Source organism: Dreissena polymorpha, chromosome 4, assembly GCF_020536995.1.
Source record: "Dreissena polymorpha isolate Duluth1 chromosome 4, UMN_Dpol_1.0, whole genome shotgun sequence".
NCBI classification, from domain to species: domain Eukaryota; kingdom Metazoa; phylum Mollusca; class Bivalvia; order Myida; family Dreissenidae; genus Dreissena; species Dreissena polymorpha.
Window position 1 is genome coordinate 20963893 of NC_068358.1, and position 22827 is coordinate 20986719.

Here is a 22827-nt window from a genome sequence, read left to right on the forward strand (position 1 = left end):
ATTTTGACAAAGTTACATGAAAATTGGGCATGAAAAGTGACTTCTACAGTGTTTACAAGGTTTTTCTTTTTTTGACCCAGTGACCTAGTTTTTGACCGTGCACAACCCAGCTTCGAACTCGGCCGAGATTTCATTGGGACAAAGCTTCTGACCAAGTTTCATGAAGATGGGACAAGAAATGTGGCCTCTAGAGTGTTTACGAGCAAATGGTAACGGACGGACGGATGGACATACGACGGACAAAGACCGGTCACAAAAGCTCACCTGAGCAATCAGGTGAGCTAAAAAGGTATACGGCGTTGATTGTGGTTGTGGTTGATGTAAGATAAAAGGTTATATCAATGAGACAGCAAATGACTTTTTCTGTGCTGTTCTTAGCAGCATCACATGCAAATCAATAACGTTTCGCCAGATTTCGTGGCTTAGTTCGCATTATTAGATATTATTGACCATATATTCATAGATATAGAACAAAAATACACAAGAACATAGTTATTTGATTCGATTGTTAATAGTATCGCGAATCATCGCGCTCATGCTTAATAAATTGGTCGCTATGCTGGAAGAATTATTATTAAATTAATCAAAACTAGTACTTATCATGGAATTATTGAACAAAAATGTCTTATTTACATACTTTAATTATATCGCCGAATATCTGCAATAAAGATATTTCTGGGCATGTTCACCGGGTTAACGAGATAGAGTTTATATAATGAGTCTTGTACTGACCGCGAACTGAACTTTATACCTTGCGAGATGGAATGCAGTGCATTAAAGTGAGGTCACGATTCCACTGCTGGAACGACGGTTTGTTTATAGAGAATACTAGGTCGGTGCCGAATAAAGCAAAGTTTATTTAGCGAGGCTTAGAAAATCTGAACCACGAGCCTTGGTTCAGATTTTCGTGTCGAGCAAAATAAACTTTGCTTTATTCGGCACCGACCTAGTATTCGATTTATCCCATCAATTTTCTTAGTCGAAAATTATTTCTTTAAAAATAGAATTGGAAAATTGAACTACACGGAAAATCCCAAAGTTATTTTAAGCAAACATTGTCTTATTATTTTAATCGTGCCGAGCCTAATACACAACAAAAAGATCAGTAACTAACCTGTTTTTCTGTTTATCATACCTCTACGTCCCCGATTTTTAAGAAATAATAAAAAAAAACACTAAACTACTGCAGCTTTAGCGTGAAAGAACCGGGAAAGAACATGCATTGTGTCGTATGAGGTGTAAATAATGACGTCACGAGTACGCGCACTTAATATTTGTAAATTTATATAGAATCTAATGTTATTTTGCTTTTTGAGTTGCATTTTTGTTAAAAATATATTGCATCTTGGTATCAAATTGTTTGTTTTGTTGAATCTGATTCGATTTTACTAAAAATGATTACTTTATAGTTGATTCCGAGTAATATGACCATTCTCCGCCGCGCGTGACAGCTATATTTCAGCACTGCCGAAATAGAGGAAAATTTATTCCACGGTGTTTTATTTCGACAATGCACGTCTTATGATGAGATAAAAAGTTTTATACCCTCACATGTTTTTTTCAGTGTTTTGAAAACAACGCGACATATTTTGAGCAAAAACGAATATCAGGATAGGGAACAACAATATTTATATGATCTAAAATATACGTGATCACAAAATGCAATATGGTAGTAATAACTAAATATGAGAACACAGCCTTTAAGTACAGACGCTATGGCGCTGACAATCTTCTAAATTCAAAGGGCCACACACAAGCTGTATTGATATGTATAGTTAAGTGTGAAACTGTTCTATCCCTCGAGCCTTTTTTTAGAGATAAAGTAGATTCATGCTGAACACGCATTTAACATCGTTACAAAGACGCGGTCGTGTTGCCGATGTTATGGGGAATTATTCTCAAATCAGCCAATGGAATAAATGAAGTGTATTCACTCGGATCTAGCCGCGGGAAATTTTATTTGAATTTTATTGGACACTTACAAAGGTCAGGTCAGGTGAAAAGCTTGCTTAAACAGCTATGCCGAAAAAACAACGCTTGTTATATGTATGTGATTGTTATTGTAGGTTATGCGGTCATTCTGTGCAAAACACTGCTTTATATGATGACCCAGAGACTCACGAAGGTTTGAACGATTTGTAAAATATATGTGCCATTTCCTGTTATTTAAATTTTACTGAAATATATTAAGTTTGGACGTGGTCTTGGGTTTTTGTATGGAGACCGATGTACCCGGAGTAAACTCCACCTAAGTTAGAAACGCCTATACTGCTGAGCACAGCGCTAACCGACCCGCAATCGACACCAGATTCAGTACTCCAAATCAAAATATGCTTTTATTCTTATTAGTTCTTCTAGAATGCTCAACGATTTTATGAATACATATACGTACAATTCCAATCGACGCGGAGAATCAATAGCGTGGAGTTGGATTATTGCAACTAGTATGATTTGAGTTTGACTTTCAAACGCTGAAAAACAGTCTAATTTTATGATGGAAAGCCTTCGGGGACCCTCGCTAAAATACATATACTTATATAGTAACTATCGGGATTTTTATTTTTCGCGGAACTTTCACTTTCCGCGAAAAAACAATGCCAACATCGCCATAAAACATTTCATAAAAATCGAAATCTAAAAAGCGCGGAACTTTCATATATTTCCAACAATAAAGTTCGCTATTGATGCACTGCATCATTTACCCACACCTTTCAATTTTCGAAACGTTTATTTGGAATTAAGAATCTCAAACAGAAACGTGTTTCAAGTTTGTGAAAATGTATTGCGAATCGCCATTTATTCTATCATAGCAGCTAATAAAGTACATAATGTTGATACAAAATAACATATAACGCATGTTTTAAAGATACAAGAGTCAACGTCTGTCTGATTGTATGTACAGAATTCGCGGCAAATTTGGTAGTTTCCCACGCACCAACATATATTCACGTATGTTGAGAATAGTTTTCATAGTTTGATTTATCTGCTATAAAATATGAATGAAATGCATATATAAAGTACTTAATGTATTCTGTTATGGGGTGCACGGAAGAAGCACATGAGTAACCGTTTCCGGGAAAGTGGCAACAAAACAAACTCGTCGGGAGACAGAAACTTTAAACTTTGTCAAACAGAATTTAAGCTAGAGTATACCACCTCTGCGCTAATGGAAAAGCAGAAATCGCAAAGGTCAACACGACAAAATCTTTTTTAATAGAATAAAGCTCTATTATATCGTTCAATTTAATAACAATCGGCCGAATAGAAAACAACATCATTAATTTATGATAAATTTGAAAATTGATATATATTTTAATGAAACCTTTCTGAACAACTTAAAAAAATATATAGTTGAATGCAGTTGAAATATGATGCTTTTAATAGAGACAGAAAAAAAATACTGACCGATACACGGAATATTGCTAATGGAAGAGGAATAACCCTTGCACTCTTTAGCAACGTTTGTGATTTTCGTACAGTAAACAGTAAACGGTTATCTTTCCGGTGGCAAAATTTACACAAACGTACCAAAATCTTTCAAAAACGACCAAAATCAACAATGATTTAATCACATTTTGTATAGAAATAATAGTTATGCTTTAAATTGGAATAAACGATGTTAAATCAGAATTTTCATTAACAAATGCAAACTTTCTTTCTTCCATATACGCTTTGGTTAAATAGATAAGTCTTTCAGTTAGTGAAATTTCTTTCGGTCAAAAAGAAACTATCAAACACGGAGAGAACTGTCAAAATAAAATTAATTATCGATTTATTAATGATTACTAATTTGAGTTTTATAATAAATTATTTATTTAAACTCTCAGATAATTAAATTAGGCTCTCCATGCCAAATAATTAGATCATGATTTCACATTTCATGGGCATTTTGTAGTCCAAATAATTAGACGTAAGCTACCCCGCGTCGATGTAAATCGACCTCATATTTATAGGAGTAGGGCATTTTGAAACGATTACCGAAATTACAGGTGTGTCAAAAATGCTAATTCCTAAACCTGTTAAAAAGTGTTATACACAAGTCAATGAAATTGAAAAAGCAGTCAGTTCTTTGTAAAAAGCAGGCCATTGATAGTGCAAAAAATTAGGACTTATCTTACATGCGAGGTATCAGAACATATAGCTATCACTACATTTTGGTCTCTGAAGAGGCGACAATGACACCAGACAAGAGGAAAGTGATTCTGAGAGTGGTCTTAGATGTCATTTCAGTTGCATGTGGTAAGTTGTACTTAGTTTGTAACATTAAAAATAAAATCATAAAACCTTATTAGTTTTATATGTATTTGCATATGTGCATCTGACACATGTGATTATTATATCAATAAATTGGTAATTTACTTACAAGAATAAATTTTACTAAACCTTCCAAGAGTTCAACAAAATGGTCAGACATTTGTTCTGACAACTTCATTTTTTTTCCCAACCAAACGAAAATAAAAGATTGTATATCAATTAAATCTTATGTATACATTTGTTGACATGTAGCCTCTAAACCTATAAGTTTGTGCACCTCAACCACGAATGACGAAAAAAAGAAAAGTTCTAAAATACCGTTGTTTTTACAATTGTAAGTTTAAATTGATTAAAAATATCACGACTAGTATATTACATTACTTGAAAAAAGTTCATATTTTCAGTATATTTGGTAAAAAAATTTGTGATGTGAAATCGAAAGTACATCGCGAAAATAGGTGACATAACGATATACACACTATACAGTACAGCCACGCGGAACAAACGTATTTCGCGATCCGCGTTGGCAAGGCGAAAAGAGTCGATGCCGCGGCAGTCGTTGAAGCCGCGTCAGTATGCGGCGGCAAGTCGCATTTCGCCGCGAAGCTTCGCATCTGTCCGCCGAGGCATGCCGCGATCCGCGACATGATGCCGAGTCGATGCGCATCATGAAATAAACAATCTTATTATTAGTAACATGTAGTTAACAAGTTTTGAAAGAACAATTATAATAATAATTAAAATCATAATAAATTTATTGTGCGCGGATTGTATTAGCATATACATGTAAGTATAGTTAATGTGTCTGGCCAATTAAGTTTGTTTCCCGCCCGTAGCGTATGTATTTCACACATAAACAAGGTCACATAATTATGTTTTCGCACATACAAGTGGTTAAGGCTCCAGCATATGATGGATTTATAAATTAATTGCATGTTGATTTTGCTACTATATTTAAGCTGAGAAAATTAGCAGTTTGAAGCCACATCAATAATCAAGACGGTGAAGACGTATTTGTTGTTTTGTCAATTATCAGCTTATTATAACTATTGTTTGAATATGCGTATATATAAACACATTTTATTTTGTTCATATTATACAGTTTATATCGCTACTAATTACCCGATAATCCCGTATATTCCAATTTTAAAGCAAATGCTGGTAAATATTTACGATACATAAACATTCTCCATATTTCCTTAAGTATCAAAAACATTTTGGCATTTGTTACTATTTAAAGAGATGATGAAATAACATCTAATCGGGGCGGGTTTTTTTCACTGAACACACGATTTACGCCTGACGTGATGTTCATGTATTTTTACAACACAAAATACACCCACACTTTCCAAACGACGTTCTACATGTCTGCATAATTTTCGCACGCTTTTTATGAAACAAAGGATATTTGAGCACTGTTTATTTGACACTAGAATTTGCCAAAGGTCACGTTAGCATTAAATTCAGAAGTGCGTTTCGGATTACAAATTTAATAATGATAATTTGATAATCGAACGAAACATTAACAGTTTCACGTAATTAATTTAACGATAATTTGTTAAAGCGCATTACATGCCATTTTGCTTATTAAAACATGGAAATAATAATTATGAAACCAGCGTAAATCTTAGTTTCTACGCTACACATACATGTATGTACATGTAGGTGGATATCTTTTCACTCGATCCGCAGCGTACGTATGCGGCGGATTTACTTATTCAGACTCGGCGTCGTTGCGGGGATCGATGCCGAGTGCCACGGCGATACGCCGCATGAACACGATTCGTCCACCACATACTAATAATCTGGCCGTGGCGTAGCCGCGGATTATGTTTGTGTCGCGTTGGCTGTACTGTAAATAACGCAAGTAGATAGATCATTTTATATATAAAATATATACAATTCACTACGCATGCACAAATTGCATTCCTGGGTTTACCACGTGACGATGATGATCAATTTACTGGCGTTATTGATAGTTAACTGGTAGTTACATGTACCTGGTAGAAATACCCAGTAAAATTTATTACCAAATATACTCAAAATATGAAAACTTAACAACTTTTTTCAAGTAATGTAATATACCAGTCGTGATATTTTAATCAATATAAACTAATAAATGTAAAAAAATACTGTATTTTACAACTTTTCTTTTCTTCGTCGTCGTGGTTGCCAGTCCCTTTAAACTTCAAAGGCATATCTTTCATGAAAAATCATTAGACTAGAACTAAATTTGATGTATACTTTATGATTTATCTTTTGTTTAACAAATAACAAGTGAAAACTGTTGGTTGTCAGGTAATAATCAGGTGTTTCGCTGTTGATCGCTATTGGCGTGAAAAACATTCATTTAATTGAACCTGGAAATCATCCACCACTAACAGAAAACGTTTTAACACCAGAAGCTGATGTATATCATGTCCAAATGACCAAATATAACTGCTTAACAATTTGAAGTTAGATGATTTATTTTCTGATGTTTTATATTTCTTTTTCCCTTTCAAATGATGTGCATTAGTGTGATTCTATGTTGAACTAATTAATTTTGAAACACTTGTGCAGCATACTGTTTAAATACATTGATGTTAACATTATTATATTATTTTGGTTATCTGTGATGTTTATCAAGTTGAAAAAACAAATAAAGATTATTAAGAGTTATGAACGTATGACTTATTCAAGGTACTTATTGTTTTTTATATAATAACATACTTTTGAAAGTGATAATATAGTCAATGACATTAATGCAGTAAGCTTTCTTAAAATGATTGTTCTTATGAATAGTGTTGGAATAACGGACAGTTTTCACGCCGCGAAAAAGTGGCGACAACTTTTTTGGGGCCAGTGAAACCCCTGAATAATAATGGAGTTACGTATCTTTAAACATTCCTCATGATTGTTGTCTTATCGGCTGTGTAAATTCTCGCGTTACAAAAGTGAAAGTTTTCGGGCTCATGCGTTCGAATGTTGCTTAGAAGTTTACATCATAAAAAAGTACACGATCTTATAAGGTTGCACGAAGTTATAGGAATAGAGGATAAATGGACTTACTCATAATACTAACATATTTTTGCGATCTCTTATATTTTACTTGTTAATGGGGCTGTCACATTGGATTTCCACATTTCTGTCAACATGATGTTAACAAAATATTTAATTGGTATTCCATGGAGCTCTCATTGCATCCTCAGAAGATCCTTACAATATCCTGGTTGTGCTCCTTCAGGATAATAACAGGGTCGTTACAGGGTTCAAGGTATTCTCACCATTATTGGTCATTACAGCATATTAAATTAACATACTATAACATCATGATTTGCTACATTGCTTTTGACCCGCTAGCAACGTGAAAGGAATGTAAGGCAAGACACTGAAGACAAAGACACAACGTCCTCAACCAGCAGCATCTATAAGAGACTTACCGTCATAAGGGCTCGATTGGTAATTGTCGGCTTGGGTACTACTTAAATGTATCCCTGGTACTCTTACGTACACTTAAATGTATCCTGGGTATTGAAAATATAATAAAACTTACCTTGCCAATAAGACTGCTATAAAATGCGCTTCAGAATACAAAAGAAAATTCTTTTACAAAATCTAGCTGCCTCAACATTCTTTTTTTGAGTATGAATTTCAATAATAAATGTGTATTAAGTCCATTTTACAAAATATTGACATTAAAATGACATTTAAATGAACATAATTTATTTTACAAAATAACACAGAGTGGCCATGGCTGGCAACTGCATAGTCCAATTGGACTAGGGTTAAATGTCCATATTGAACATAACATAAAATAATAAGTAATTTAACAATATGTTTGCAACAAAGACCAGGTGGAACGTGTGAGTCTTTATGTAAACATTAATGAAATAGTACATGTATGCTTAAATTTTTCTAATTTGTTTTCACATTTATTTGTTACCCAAGGCTGACAATATGCACAATAGCAATATACTGATTGTTAACAGATTTTTAGTGATTACAGTTTTTTGTTACTGTTAAAATTTTACACATTTGTTGAGGTATTTATCCTTTTTAGCTGTAAACTGGCCGAAGACCTGAAGAGCTTATTTCATGGCGTGGTTTCTGTCGTTAGTCCGTGCGTGCGTTAGACTTTTTTGTTTACGCGATAAAGTCCACAGTTTTCATCCGATTCGTTCAAACTTGTTCAGTTTCTTTATATTAATGAGGACTCGAACCCTATTGCAAATGGGTTACATCAGAGTAAAAAGTCCAGAATTATATCCCCTTGAATTTGAGAAAATTGTGAAATAAGGCTTGTTTACGCAATAAAGTCCACAGTTTTCATCCAATTATTTCCCAAATTGCACAGTGTCTTTACCTGAATGATGAGTCAAACCCTATTGAAAATGAGCAATATGGGAGTTATAAGTCCAGAATAATCTACCCTTGAATTTGAGAAAAAAATGAAAATTCAGTTTTTTTATGTGATAAAGTCCATAATTTTCATCCAATTCTTGGCAAACTTGCACAAGGTCTTTTTATCAATGAGGATTCAAACCCTTTTTATGCCCCCCTTCAAAGAAGAGAGGGTATATTCTTTTGCACATGTGGGCCCATCGGTCCGTCCACCATATGGTTTCCGGATGATAACTCAAGAACGCTTAGGCCTAGGATCATGAAACTTCATAGGTACATTGATCATGACTGGCAGATGATCCCCATTGATTTTCAGGTCACTAAGTCAAAGGTCAAGGTCACAGTGACTCAAAAACAGTAAAATGGTTTCCTGATGATAACTCAAAAATAATAAGGCCTAGGATCATGAATCTTCATAGGTACATTGATCATGACTGGCAGATGACCCCTATTGATTTTCAGCTCACTAGGTCAAAGGTCAAGATCACAGTGACAAAAAACGTATTCACACAATGGCTGCCACTACAACTGACAGCCCATATGGGGGGCATGCATGCTTTACAAACAGCCCTTGTTTAACAAGAGCAATATCAAAGCACTAAGTCCAGAATGACATCCCCTTGGATATGAATTTTTTTTGAAATCCAGCTTGTTTACGCAATTAATTCCACAGTTTTCATCCAATTATTTCCAAATTCGCACAGTATCTTTATATCAATGAGGACTTGAACCCTATTGAATATGAGCAGTATCAGAGAAATAAGTACACAATAATCTCCCTTTTAATTTGAGAAAATTCTCCTTGTTTGCGCGATTAAGTACACAGTTTCTATCTCATTCTTTCCAAACTTGCACAGTGTTTATAGCAGTAGAGCAATATAGGCCCTCATGGGCCTCTTGTTTTTATTTATGTGTTATGAAACTAATTTTTTTTCAATAATAGTCAGATTATTGTTGACACCTACCATATGGACTAGTGTGCAGCAGACCCTGTGTGTCATGCACTATAGCCCTTTTAAATGGGGCGTGCAATGAAAGTTCTGATGGTCAGTTGTTAATGTGCTGCATCTTTGGGATTTATTTAGAAAATTAACATAAAGAACTTGTCAAACATGATTTGCATCATTAAAAGATAAATCACCTCTTGTGCTCTCATGCATATTTTGTATGGTGTGAGTGCACAGCAAATGGCATTTGTATTTGTGTAAACACGCCAGCAATTTAGTGTGGACACTGGGGGGGGGTCACAAATGATTGCCATGTGAGCGCAGAGCTAGGGATTGCAGTATTAACGGAGTGAATATGCTAAGGATGTGATGAGAACACTGCATACACTCAAAGAAATAAGAAATGTACATCAATTCTTTTTTGACAAGTTACCCAGTGCTCACTGCAGCTTTTGTTTAAGAATAGATTTCTATTCGCCCCAAATCACAAACATCACCAAATGCTCTTTTTGAAATCACACAAACTCATATGCAATTTCGTATTAAAAACATGAAAACGTGAACCTCTGAACACATAATTTCCAGAAGCAATAATTGTCTAACAGTACAATTTAATTTAAATTTAAATTACTGACTTAAATGTGTGGAAGGGTCAACAGGAGTTATTGGGATTTCCGCAGTTATGGGGAAAAAACATCTACTGGTATATAATCCGTAGATACAAACAACACTGACCCATTTTATCCAATGCATTTCAATGATAACGTTTGATATGGTATGTGATTTTGAAACTGCAAAGATTGTAGCTTTTTTCCACATATTAGTGGCCTTTTAGAAAATCTGCAAAAAAGTAAGTCTATTAATTTCGTAAATATTTTACATATGCCAAAAAACAGAATTACAATAAATCAATGTACATATGCCACCAAAATGTCAAAAGTGAGAGCTAGTCATTAATATTGATCAGGAACATTTAAAGAGAACCCATGTGTATAACCCTTCGATCAGCCCTTATCAGGCTCAAAATATAATACCACAATATGACCTGATGCCATCTATCTTATTGTTGACCATATATTTATTGACAAAGTTGCGAAGGAAATAACACTTATATTTACTTTGTATCAATCAATGTTTCATACTTCCTTTATCATAAATATCCGTTGACACTTTAAATCCAGTATGTGGATCTAGCAGTTGTGAATTCAGTATTTTCAGAGATACATGTAGACACAATCTGTGTTAACAGCTACATGTACTAGTGTTCAAATGTTAAAAAAGTAACACATTTATTAGCTTTATTTGATGCGAAAAAATAAATGAAGAAATACAACATAGATTCTGGAAATCAAAGGAACATGGATAGAATAATGTACATTTTAAATATGGTTGCATTCAATAATAATGATGTTTTGTGATGGTTTAGTTTAACAAAAGTGTTAGCAATGTTGTTCTCCTGAGCCAATTTTTGCAGAGATGACAACATAAATAAGTTATGCATGATCACGTTATTATTAAAGTGTAAATACATAAAATGTATGTTAATTATTAAGAATAACAATAGAAACTTGACATATAATGCATCACAGAGAACAATTACTCTAACTTTTCACAGGAAATTAACAACGTGCAATTGTTCTGCATTTTCCTCGACATTTTGACAGGAAAAAATTAATTAACTGGCTATTATATAGGTTAAATTCTAAATGAAGACAGACATTTCTACAATTTGTTGCAAATAAAGTAACAGCATTGTGCATTTGGTGTGTAAAACTTGTACTGAGTGTATCAAAGTAAGTGTTAAGGATTCAACAAGATGTTGGTCAGTCGGAAAAGGGCTGGTGTTCGGGTGGTGGTGGATTTGCTCTCCATTCTATGCGGTAATCATCATTGTCTACATTTGGAGTGCATTAATATTAAGTGTCGTAAAAACAATAGATCATTTGCTATTTTAATTCTCTTATAAAAAAGAAAACAACAGATAAATAGCATCATTAAAATTAGAACATTAGTTTTAGTGAAATTAAAAATGTATTTGTTAAAAGAAGTGCCACAATAAATAATTCATCTTCTTTCAATGTAACATATAGTGAAATCCTTTTTAATAAAATATATCACGCATCAAATGTTTATAATTGAGTATTTTTATGCCCCCCTTCGAAGAAGAGGGGGTATATTGTTTTGCACATGTCGGTCAGTCCGTCCGTCGGTTGGTCCGTCCACCAGATGGTTTCCGGATGATAACTCAAGAAAGCTTAGGCCTAGGATCATAAAACTTTATAGGTACTTGATCATTACTAGCAGATGACCCCTATTGATTTACAGGTCACTAGGTTGAAGGTCAAAGTCACAGTGACTTGAAATAGTAAAATGGTTTCCGGATGATAACTCAAGAATGCTTAGGCCTAGGATCATGAAACTTCATAGGTACATTGATCATGACTAGCAGATGACCCCTATTGATTTTCAGGTCACTAGGTCAAAGGTCAAGGTTACAGTGACTCGAAATAGTAAAATGGTTTCCGGATGATAACTCAAGAATGCTTACACCTAGGATCATGAAACTTTATAGGAACATTGATCATGACTGGTAGATGACCCCTATTGATTTTCAGGTCACTAGGTCAAAGGTGCATTAATATTAAGTGTCGTAAAAACAATAGATCATTTGCTATTTTAATTCTCTTATAAAAAAGAAAACAACAGATAAATAGCATCATTAAAATTAGAACATTAGTTTTAGTGAAATTAAAAATGTATTTGTTAAAAGAAGTGCCACAATAAATAATTCATCTTCTTTCAATGTAACATATAGTGAAATCCTTTTTAATAAAATATATCACGCATCAAATGTTTATAATTGAGTATTTTTATGCCCCCCTTCGAAGAAGAGGGGGTATATTGTTTTGCACATGTCGGTCAGTCCGTCCGTCGGTTGGTCCGTCCACCAGATGGTTTCCGGATGATAACTCAAGAAAGCTTAGGCCTAGGATCATAAAACTTTATAGGTACTTGATCATTACTAGCAGATGACCCCTATTGATTTACAGGTCACTAGGTTGAAGGTCAAAGTCACAGTGACTTGAAATAGTAAAATGGTTTCCGGATGATAACTCAAGAATGCTTAGGCCTAGGATCATGAAACTTCATAGGTACATTGATCATGACTAGCAGATGACCCCTATTGATTTTCAGGTCACTAGGTCAAAGGTCAAGGTTACAGTGACTCGAAATAGTAAAATGGTTTCCGGATGATAACTCAAGAATGCTTACACCTAGGATCATGAAACTTTATAGGAACATTGATCATGACTGGTAGATGACCCCTATTGATTTTCAGGTCACTAGGTCAAAGGTCAAGGTCACAGTGACTCGAACAGTAAAATGGTTTCCGGATGATAACTCAAGAATGCTTACGCCTAGGATCATGAAACTTCATAGGTGCATTGATCATGACTGGCAGATGACCCCTATAGATTTTCAGGTCACTAGGTCAAAGGTCAAGGTTACAGTGACTCGAAATAGTAAAATGGTTTCCGGATGATAACTCAAGAATGCTTACACCTAGGATCATGAAACTTCATAGGCCCATTGATCATGACTGGCAGATGACCCCTATTATTTTTCAGGTCACTAGGTCAAAGGTCAAGGTCACAGTGACTCGAAACAGTAAAATGGTTTTCTGATGATAACTCAAGAATAATGAGGCCTAGGATCATGAAACTTAATAGGTAAATTGATCATGACTGGCAGATGACTCCTATTGACTTTCAGGTCACTAAGTCAAAGGTCAAGGTCACAGTGACAAAAAACATATTCACACAATGGCTGCCACTACAACTGACAGCCCATAGGAGGGGGCATGCATGTTTTACAAACAGCCCTTGTTTACATTTTTTATTGTTATGGAAATTAATAAGTATATATTGGCATCTTTAAATTGTATCTTAACAATTAATCAAATGGTGCATTGAAAGCCTCATTTAGAACATGGCATCTCAAGTTGTCACAATCAGTCTTTAAATTGTGTTTAAATTGTTAAATATTTCTGTCGGTGCATAAACAGGTCACTTATTACTGCAAGCTAAATATGGGATAAAAAGATAGAGCGAAATGAGAATTATTCTCCCACCATATTATTATATCATTTATAAACAATTTCAATGGTTTACAAGCCAAACATTTGTAACATAATATTATCCTGTTTGTGTCAAGTTTAAAAAAATTCAACCTAACAATATACAATGTACCAGGCATAATCACTATGCTATAAAGGACAAAGTGTATTGAAATAACTATTTTTAAATTTAGGAATTTAATTTCCTAAAAATGTTATATTTTAAACATTTAGTGCATTTCTTTTTTTCAATAAAAATTAATATATTATGATATTTTTTAGAAAAGTTTTTTTAAATGTAATTTTTTTATAAAAAGCCAATTGTTTAATTTTAAAATGGTATACTGTTTGAATATAACATACAGATACCAGTAGTAATGATTTTAAACCTTATTGAGCACACCTTTTTTAAAGACACTGAACGTAAATAACTGTTAAAATGAGGGGATAAAAAGAGTAAAACCTTTTTCTGTATTGAAATTTATATAATTTGATTTATTTAATGATAAGATTGAAAGGTTACTTGTATACCAATTTAGACATTTTATGTTAGGTCTATCTATAAATATTTACAGCTGAACATGTTTAATATTGCCTGACCTACCGATAAAGCCCTCAGGCATTTTGCTTTTTATTAACAGTAAATATATATAGAGCTTAAGTGCATATTAAAAATGAAGTATTGGTATTTGAGTAATTGAAACACCTAAAAACTTGTTGTTCATTTTTGTGTTGATGCTTTAAATAGAAAACAATTTTTTCATCAAAATTGAAGTGCACTCAATGAACAGACTGCTGAATTATTGTTTATACAAATGAAAGTGACATAGTGAAAGATTGGAGCATTATATATAGCTTTAAGTCTTTCATGTGCTGGCAGTCTCACTTTAGATATTTCAACAGCATCACTTAATTAAGCACACCAATTAACATCATCATTTTACGCATCATCATTTTACATAAGTTAACAGCATCATTTTACATCAGTTAACACAGTGTCCTAAAAATTTCTTATTTTTCAGGTAGCCCACTGGGCTACCAATAAAAATATTTGGTAGCCCATAAAATTTACCTACAAAATGATAGGAGACAAGTTTTCATTTTTAGCTCATCTATTTTTTGAAAAAAAATATGAGCTATTGTCATCACCTTGGCGTCGGCGTCTGGTCGGCGTCGGCGTTGGCGTCCGGTTAAGTTTTGCGTTTAATAGGTCCACTTTTCTCAGAAAGTATCAATGCTATTGCATTCAAACTTGGTACACTTACTTACTATCATGAGGGGACTGGGCAGGCAAAGTTAGATAACTCTGGCGTGCATTTTGACTGAATTATGTGCCCTTTTTATACTTAGAAAATTGAAAATTTTGGTTAAGTTTTGCGTTTAGGTCCACTTTTTTCAGAAAGTATCAATGCTATTGCATTCAAACTTGGTACACTTACTTACTATCATGAGGGGACTGGGCAGGCAAAGTTAGATAACTCTGGCGTGCATTTTGACAGAATTATGTGCCCTTTTTATACTTAGAAAATTGAAAATTTTGGTTAAGTTTTGTGTTTAGGTCCATTTTATTCCTTAAGTATCAAAGCTATTGCTTTCATACTTGAAACACTTACTAACTATCATAAGGGGACTGTGCAGGCAAAGTAATGTAACTCTGACTGGCATTTTGACAGAATTATGTGCCCTTTTTATACTTAGAAAATTGAAAATTTGGTTATGTTTTGTGTTTAGGTCCACTTTATTCCTACAGTATCCAAGCTATTGCTTTCAAACTTGCAACACTTATTAACTATCGTAAGGGGACTGTGCAGGCAAAGTTATGTAACTCTGACTGGCATTTGGACGGAATTATGGGCCCTTTATACTTAGAAAATTGAAAGTTTGGTTAAGTTTTGTGTTTTGGTCCACTTTACCCCTAAAGTATCATAGATATTGCTTTCATACTTGGAACACTCGCAAACTGTCATAAGGGTACAGTAAAGGACAAGTTGCATAACTCTGGATGTCATTTTTACGGAATTATAGCCCTTTTTTGACTTAGTAACTTTGAATATATGGTTAAATTTTGTGTTTCGATCCACTTTACTTCTTAAGTATCAAGGCTATTGCTTTCAAACTTCAAATACTTTCATGCTATCATGAGGTTACTGTACCTGGCAAGTTGAATTTTACCTTGACCTTTGAATGACCTTGACTCTCAAGGTCAAATTATTAAATTTTGCTAAAATTGCCATAACTTCTTTATTTATGATTAGATTTGATTGATACTTTGACAAAACTACTCTTACCTGACATACCACAATAGACTCCACCCAAACCATCGCCTGTGCCCCCCCCCCTTCCCCCCCCCCCCCCCTCCGAATCCCCCCCCCTATTTTTTTTTTTTTTTTTTTAAGATCATCTCACAAATGACCACCACACTCTCACACTATACCCCCCCCCCACCCCACCCCCTCCCCCAATTTTTTTTTTTTAAACGGTTAAAAACAAAACTATTTATTTTGATTATTTTATGTTTGAAATATCGTCCAACCATCGCACCCAAGAATCCCCCCCCACCCCCCCTCCCCCCACCCGAATCCCCCCCCTAATTTTTTTTATTTATTTTTTTATTTTTTTTTTTAAATCATCTCACAAATTACCACCACACCCTCACACTATACCCCCCACCTCCCCCCCCCCAATTTATTTTTGAAACTGTTAAAAAACACAAATATTTATTTTTATTATTTTATGTTTGAAATACCCTACAACCATCGCACCCAAGAATCCCCACCCCCACCCCCCCACCCCCCCCACCACCCCCCGAATTTTTTTTTTTCCTTTTTTTTTGCATTTTTGGAACATAATGTAATAAATGTCCACACCCCCACACAATGCACCCCTCTTCACTCCACCCCTCCCTCCTTTGTGATTGAAAATGAGAGTCCCTTCTCCTTTAAAAAGAAAATAGATGAGCGGTCTGCACCCGCAAGGCGGTGCTCTTGTTATTTTATTTCTTCATTTACATATACATAATATGTCAATATCATAAATTAATGTTACAGTACAGGCACCGTGTACTTAAACAAAAACGTCTGTCCGCGGTGTTCACTTTTCCTGATGGGTAGGGGGGGGGTACTTAAATTCGGACAGTACGTAAAGTCGGAAACGTAAATAAAGCGTTTAGACGATCAATACAATGACTCTTATGGTGTTAATCAATGCAATTGCCCTTTTTAACAATAAATACAGAGTTTCAAAGAAATCAAGAGAATATTAAATCATTTATTTACTTGTGTCTGACTTTAAGTACTGTCTGAATTAATGTATTGCATCTGTATGTTACGACACTAGTGTGCAGTCAGTATACAATACAATAATTGTTTCAATAATGAAAGAACTGATAGAGCGTAACGGTAACGATACAGCATGTTTACATTATATTTTATCAAGAGGAAATGTCAATGCCAAATAATTCGCGAGATACCCCGGTACTTTAGTTGAAATTCACAACGAAACTTTTAATGGAACTTAAATGATCTCAATGTTGTACCCGCTACGAAATTTTTATTTACAAATAAATACACCCACGCCAATTTTCGCGCGCTTTTTATCTGGACAAAGAAATTCATTTATTTAATGTAGAATTTGCAACCTAAAATAGCTGTACACGACGCGTACAAACCGTGTCAGGTGATTTACGCATGTTGCAATACAACGGTCCTGATTGGGAGCTTATTTCATCATATCTTTAAATAGAACCATAGGCCAAAATTCATTTGACACTTTCGAAAATTTCAAACTTTTGTGTTTATAAATCTTATCGTCTATATTACCCACCCATAATTTGGTTTTAAAAATATAAATTGGGCATATATAGGATTAACGATTAACAGGCGCTCCTTTAATCCAATCATTAATTGACAATGCACACTAATTAGCAGCGTTCGTTCACACCGTTGTAATTAATATTCATTTTCGTTTTTTTTGACGTTTTGAAGAATCCGCAATTGTTTTGATTTATTTAATGTTCGGCGTCCTTGAATATTTAACGACATCAAAAACATTGTCGCTATTACTCATTGTTGCTGTTAACAAAGAATTCTAAATTGCGAAATGACGTTGCATCGTGTGCACAAACTATCTAACCGGCTCTCATTATATTATTAGCAGACGACAATGTTGATTCTGATTGGATGATTAAAATACACAGTTACTGTTTACAATCGACATTACCACAAGTGATCAGTGACTGATTAGATAATTGATTGCACTTTGTTAATGGATTATAAGCAATACACAGTGTACAAACACATGGTCAGCTTGTTTATTCTACTTTTGTCTGTCAAAAAACCGGGCTCCCGCTCTTATAGATTTATAGTAGCCCAGCGGGCGTGAGCTGGAAAATTTCAGTAGCCCGATGAAAAATTTCGGTAGCCCCCGGGCTCCGGGCAACCGATTTGTCGGACACTGGTTAACATCCTCATTTAACATTAGTTAACATCCTCATGTTACATCAGTTAACAGCATCATTTTACATGGGTTAACAGCATCACTTTACATCAGTTAACATCCTCACATTACATCAGTTAACATCCTCACGTTACATCAGTAACAGCATCATTTTACATCAGTTAACAGCATCACTTTACATCAGTTAGCAGCATCACTTTACATCAGTTAACATCCTCATTTTACATCAGTTAACAGCCTCATTTTACATCAGTTAACATCCTCCCATTACATCAGTTTACAGCATAACTTTACATTAGTTAACAGCATAATTTTATATCAGTTAACATCCTCATGTTGCATCAGTTAACATCCTCATGTTGCATCAGTTAACAGCATCACTTTACATCAGTTAACATCCTCATGTTTCATCAGTTAGCAGCCTCATTTAACATCAGTTAACATCCTCACGTTACATAGTTAACAGCATAAATTTGCATCAGTTAACAGCATCATTTTACATCAGTTAACATCCTCATGTTGCATCAGTTAACATCCTCATGTTGCATAAGTTAACGGCATCATTTTTATATCAGTTAACATCCTTACATTACATCAGTTAACAGCATCATTTTACATCATTTAACAGCATTACTTTACATCAATTAACATCCTCACGTGACATCAGTTAACAGCATCATTTTACATCTGTTTACTTAATGGCATCACTTTACATCAGTTAATAGCATCACTTATATCAGTTAACAGCATCACTTTACATCAGTTAACAGCATCACTTTACATCAGTCAACATCCTCACTTTACATCAGTTTAAAGCATCATTTGACATCAGCTAACAGCATCACTTTACTTCAGTTAATGGCAACACATAACATTGTTAACATCATGGTGCCTAACCAATACGGATAATATCGGAAACATTTGAACGTTTCCGGATAATACCCGAAACGGCACCGGATCATATCAGAAATATATTGACTGTTTTGAGGTAAGTGTGTTCTTTTATTTCAGTATTCTCTTTTTACTGTAACATTTTATACCAAACCAATATTCCATGGAACAACTAAGACATTCATTCAGTAAATTTTATACTCGTGCTCAGTATCAAAAACGTAAGTATGCAGTGGGAACCTATATTGTCCAACAGTTTATGAACAAAACCTGTGGAAACAGAAGTAAAATGAAGATATTGGTCCATATTAACAATGAAATTCAAATTTCGGAGCTAGTTTTCTGATGAAACGGCAGCATAATTATTGTTAAATCATTGCCATTATGAGTGACAGTTTAGTTTGTAGAAAAAACATCTATTTTATGTGTCGATTGCTGGCACCGGATAATGCATGAAGTAGGCACCGGATAATAGCCGAGACTAATGAATTGAAGTACATGTATAGCACGTTTATAGAATGTATTGGATTCTGCTGATATGGTAATCATTTTAAGAATTTCTTGATTTTATATTGTTAAATTAAATGGGTCTGTTACTTTTCCTCCCTCTGCCCTGACCATTGTCTGAACGCATGAAAGATGTCTTGACCCTACACTAAAAAAGGTTATTAAAACTAGGCATTTAAGGTTACACATGGTATTGGTTCTTAAAAAATCTGATGTAGAACGCGTGCTATTGTTGAAAGACCGATTCAGCAATAATATTTATAAGATATAAGAACCTGTTGATTGTTTAAATATAAAATTTATATACACGATTCGATAACAATTTGAAAAAGAAAGTTTAAAGACCAGTTTAGCCGAGTTAATTGTAAAATATGATTGTTGTATAATAAGTCTTTTTTAACCATTTTTGTTTACTTTTGTGGGATTATAATTATAATTGATTATTATATTTAATATTAGGGGAAATAAGTTTTGTGTAACCTACAGTTTAAGATTTAGAGATACTTCCCCAATCATGATACTTGTTTACAATTGTACTCTTCAAGTGCACACAAAGTTAGGTATTTGTCATTTTTGGATTACATGTAATTCATTATCAACATTTATAGTTAGTATCTCTTTTATTTGTACACAATGTATGTTTAACATACACAAGTTTTCATTTCATAATTCACTCATTACTGTATTCTTTTTGTTTCAGACTTCAGTGCCCTGGCATCTTACTTTGAAGTTTGAGATAGAATATGGTAAGTATAGTCTCAGTTGATAAGTTACTTAAATGGACTCATGGTTACTGTTCGATATTTCTTGGATTGGATATAGCAGTGGACTGAGTAATTGTACAATTTCTGAGTATCATTAACTTTAAACTTTATTGGAACAATTTATCCTGCTTTGATTAACTGCTATGCCCATGGCATGTGTAAAGTAACCACGGAGGAAAGTGTGCCAATTGATAAGCTCAAACCCATGACGTCGGAACACAAGCACATGTCAATTGCTATAATTATGATAATTTATTTCAGAATGACACGACCGACTGATGTTTTTTACGGGTTTGAAACTGCAGAGACTGAAAAGAAGCAGGAAAGTTGTGTGTTTTTATCTGTAACTGTTCCCTCACAATGTCGAGTCTGGAGTTGATAATTTATTGTTTGAGGTGGACTGCAACAATCATGAACATGAAAAGGCCACCAAGCAACCATTAGATAGCTGTTTACATGTAGAATGTTCAGTTGAAATTGTTGTCGACAATAATAGTTATATGAGTGCAAAATATGTGACAACAAATATAGGAAAAAAACTTGCTACAAACGATATTTAGTTAGCCAAATATTTGGAAGATATTTGTTTTAGCTTGTAAAAACATTTTTATGCCCCCCACCACTATAGTGTGGGACATATTGTTTTTGCCCTGTCTGTTGGTCTGTCTGTTGGTCTGTCTGTTGGTTTGTTTGCTCCAACTTTAACATTTTGCCATAACTTGCAATATTGAAGATAGCAACTTCATATTTGGCATGCATGTGTATCCCATGGAGCTGCACATTTTGAGTGGTGAAAGGTCAAGGTTATCCTTCAAGGTCAAAGGAAAAAAAAAATTCAAAGCGGCACAGAAGGGGACATAGTGTTTCCGACAAACACATTTCTTGTTTGCATCAAAATTTAAGGTTTGTTGTAGATACCAAAAAACATAATTTTAATTCTTGTTGTGTATTGTTATTGTCTATAGATTTTGTTGAAGTCTGTCATGGCCAATGTTACTGAAGTTATAGAGATTTACCGGTAGTTCAATTATGTTTGGAAATATGTAATTGATTATGTGCATGTGGGTACACCGAACATACATGCCAGACATCCCGATCTCGGCGGGACAGTTCCACTTTTGGGCCCTTTGTCCCGGCGTCCCGATATGAGACGATTTGTCCCGACATTCGTTAAAAAACGATGTAAGGTCTATAGGTTCCCAATAAAATGCGCTATTCAAGCTCTGTTTCGCTAACACTTGCCACTGCTAATCCCTTTATTGCCCCCAATTAACAATCCGATTCTACTTCTCGTGTGTACCTGTGTTGTTTATGACACCTTATCAGCGATTTATCGGCTAATTATTGATTTTATCAGGCATTCAGACCATGGTGGTCTTCAAGATAGTGGTCGCTTATTGCTTTCGATAGTTGTATTATAATGAAATAAATGTTAAAAATGTGTTTGTTTTTGTCTTTGTTTGAAACGTTTAACAAATTGTTTTGTAAAATTAACTCTACGTCATTAATGAGTCTTTTACATTCAATGTTTAGTTCCAAAATAGCGGGATAATCCGAATGTGCAATATACCAAAATCGCAACAAACAGTCCAATAAGTGATACCCATCCTGTCTAGAGTAATTGGGTGTAATTGTAATAAAAACAACGAGGTGCTATGCATGACAGTTTGACCCTACTCCAATTAAGTTGTTGGCAGTTAAAATGAACACAAAGACGGTTTGCTTCCACCAAAATCCTACCTCGGAAATGTGTACGGCCGCGCATTCCGTGTCAAGCTGATGTAACAGTTCGTTAGATAGTACTGTAACCCGTACTTTCAGTGTACTGGATAACCTCCCCTGCGTTAATGTTTGCCATTGAAAGTAATATAATGAGTATTCTTGTCGTAATGTTCCAGATTTTGTACTCTAAAAAGATGAATATTATCTTCGTTTTTTGCTATTGTCTTATTTAATAAAACTGTTATTGTTAGGTTTTAGATTTCATGCTTCATATCAGATGTTTTATGTCTTGAATAAAAGTATCAAGAGTTTTTGTTAGTACTATACTGACTACAGTAAAGGTGGAATGATAGATCGTTTTAGGTTTCCTGCTTTTTGGTCAAATGTCCCGACAATTTTTTTTGGAATGTCCTGCTTTGGACCTAAAAAATTCTGGCATGTATGACACCGAATCATTTATCACTCTTATGAAAATAGTGAAGCTGTGCAGACAGTCGTATACAGTGTACTACTTATTGGAATCCTGTATTTGTCTAGTTTCATAATTATTTTCTTAATACTGTTAGTAGACAGTGTTCATATCGATAAAAAATATATCAACATAAATAGATGACATCCCTTAACTTGTCATGTTTACAATGTACATAATTGTTACCATTTCAGATATTTTTTAATTTTAAATGACATAATTTTAAAATTAATGTTATGAACTCTGAAATATTTTAATAAAGGCGTATTAATTTCTCTATATATTTAATTAACATTCTTGAAGTGTTTGTAAAGTAAT

General features: G+C 34.2%; 1 protein-coding gene across 3 annotated transcripts in view; it reads left to right on the forward strand.

Moving 5' to 3' along the window:
- The first annotated feature begins 3921 nt into the window (after positions 1–3921).
- Positions 3922–22827, forward strand: part of LOC127877884 (putative phosphatidate phosphatase) — an 87647-nt gene continuing 68741 nt past the window's right edge. For 2 of the 3 annotated variants that reach the window (XM_052424202.1, XM_052424201.1), the window contains exon 1: positions 3922–4239. In XM_052424202.1, coding sequence (XP_052280162.1) covers positions 4119–4239 — 121 coding nt within the window. In that variant the 5' untranslated portion in view covers positions 3922–4118. Of the gene's footprint in view, positions 4240–11347; positions 11465–22827 lie in introns of those variants that run through there. The other variant, XM_052424203.1, reaches the window with a different exon arrangement.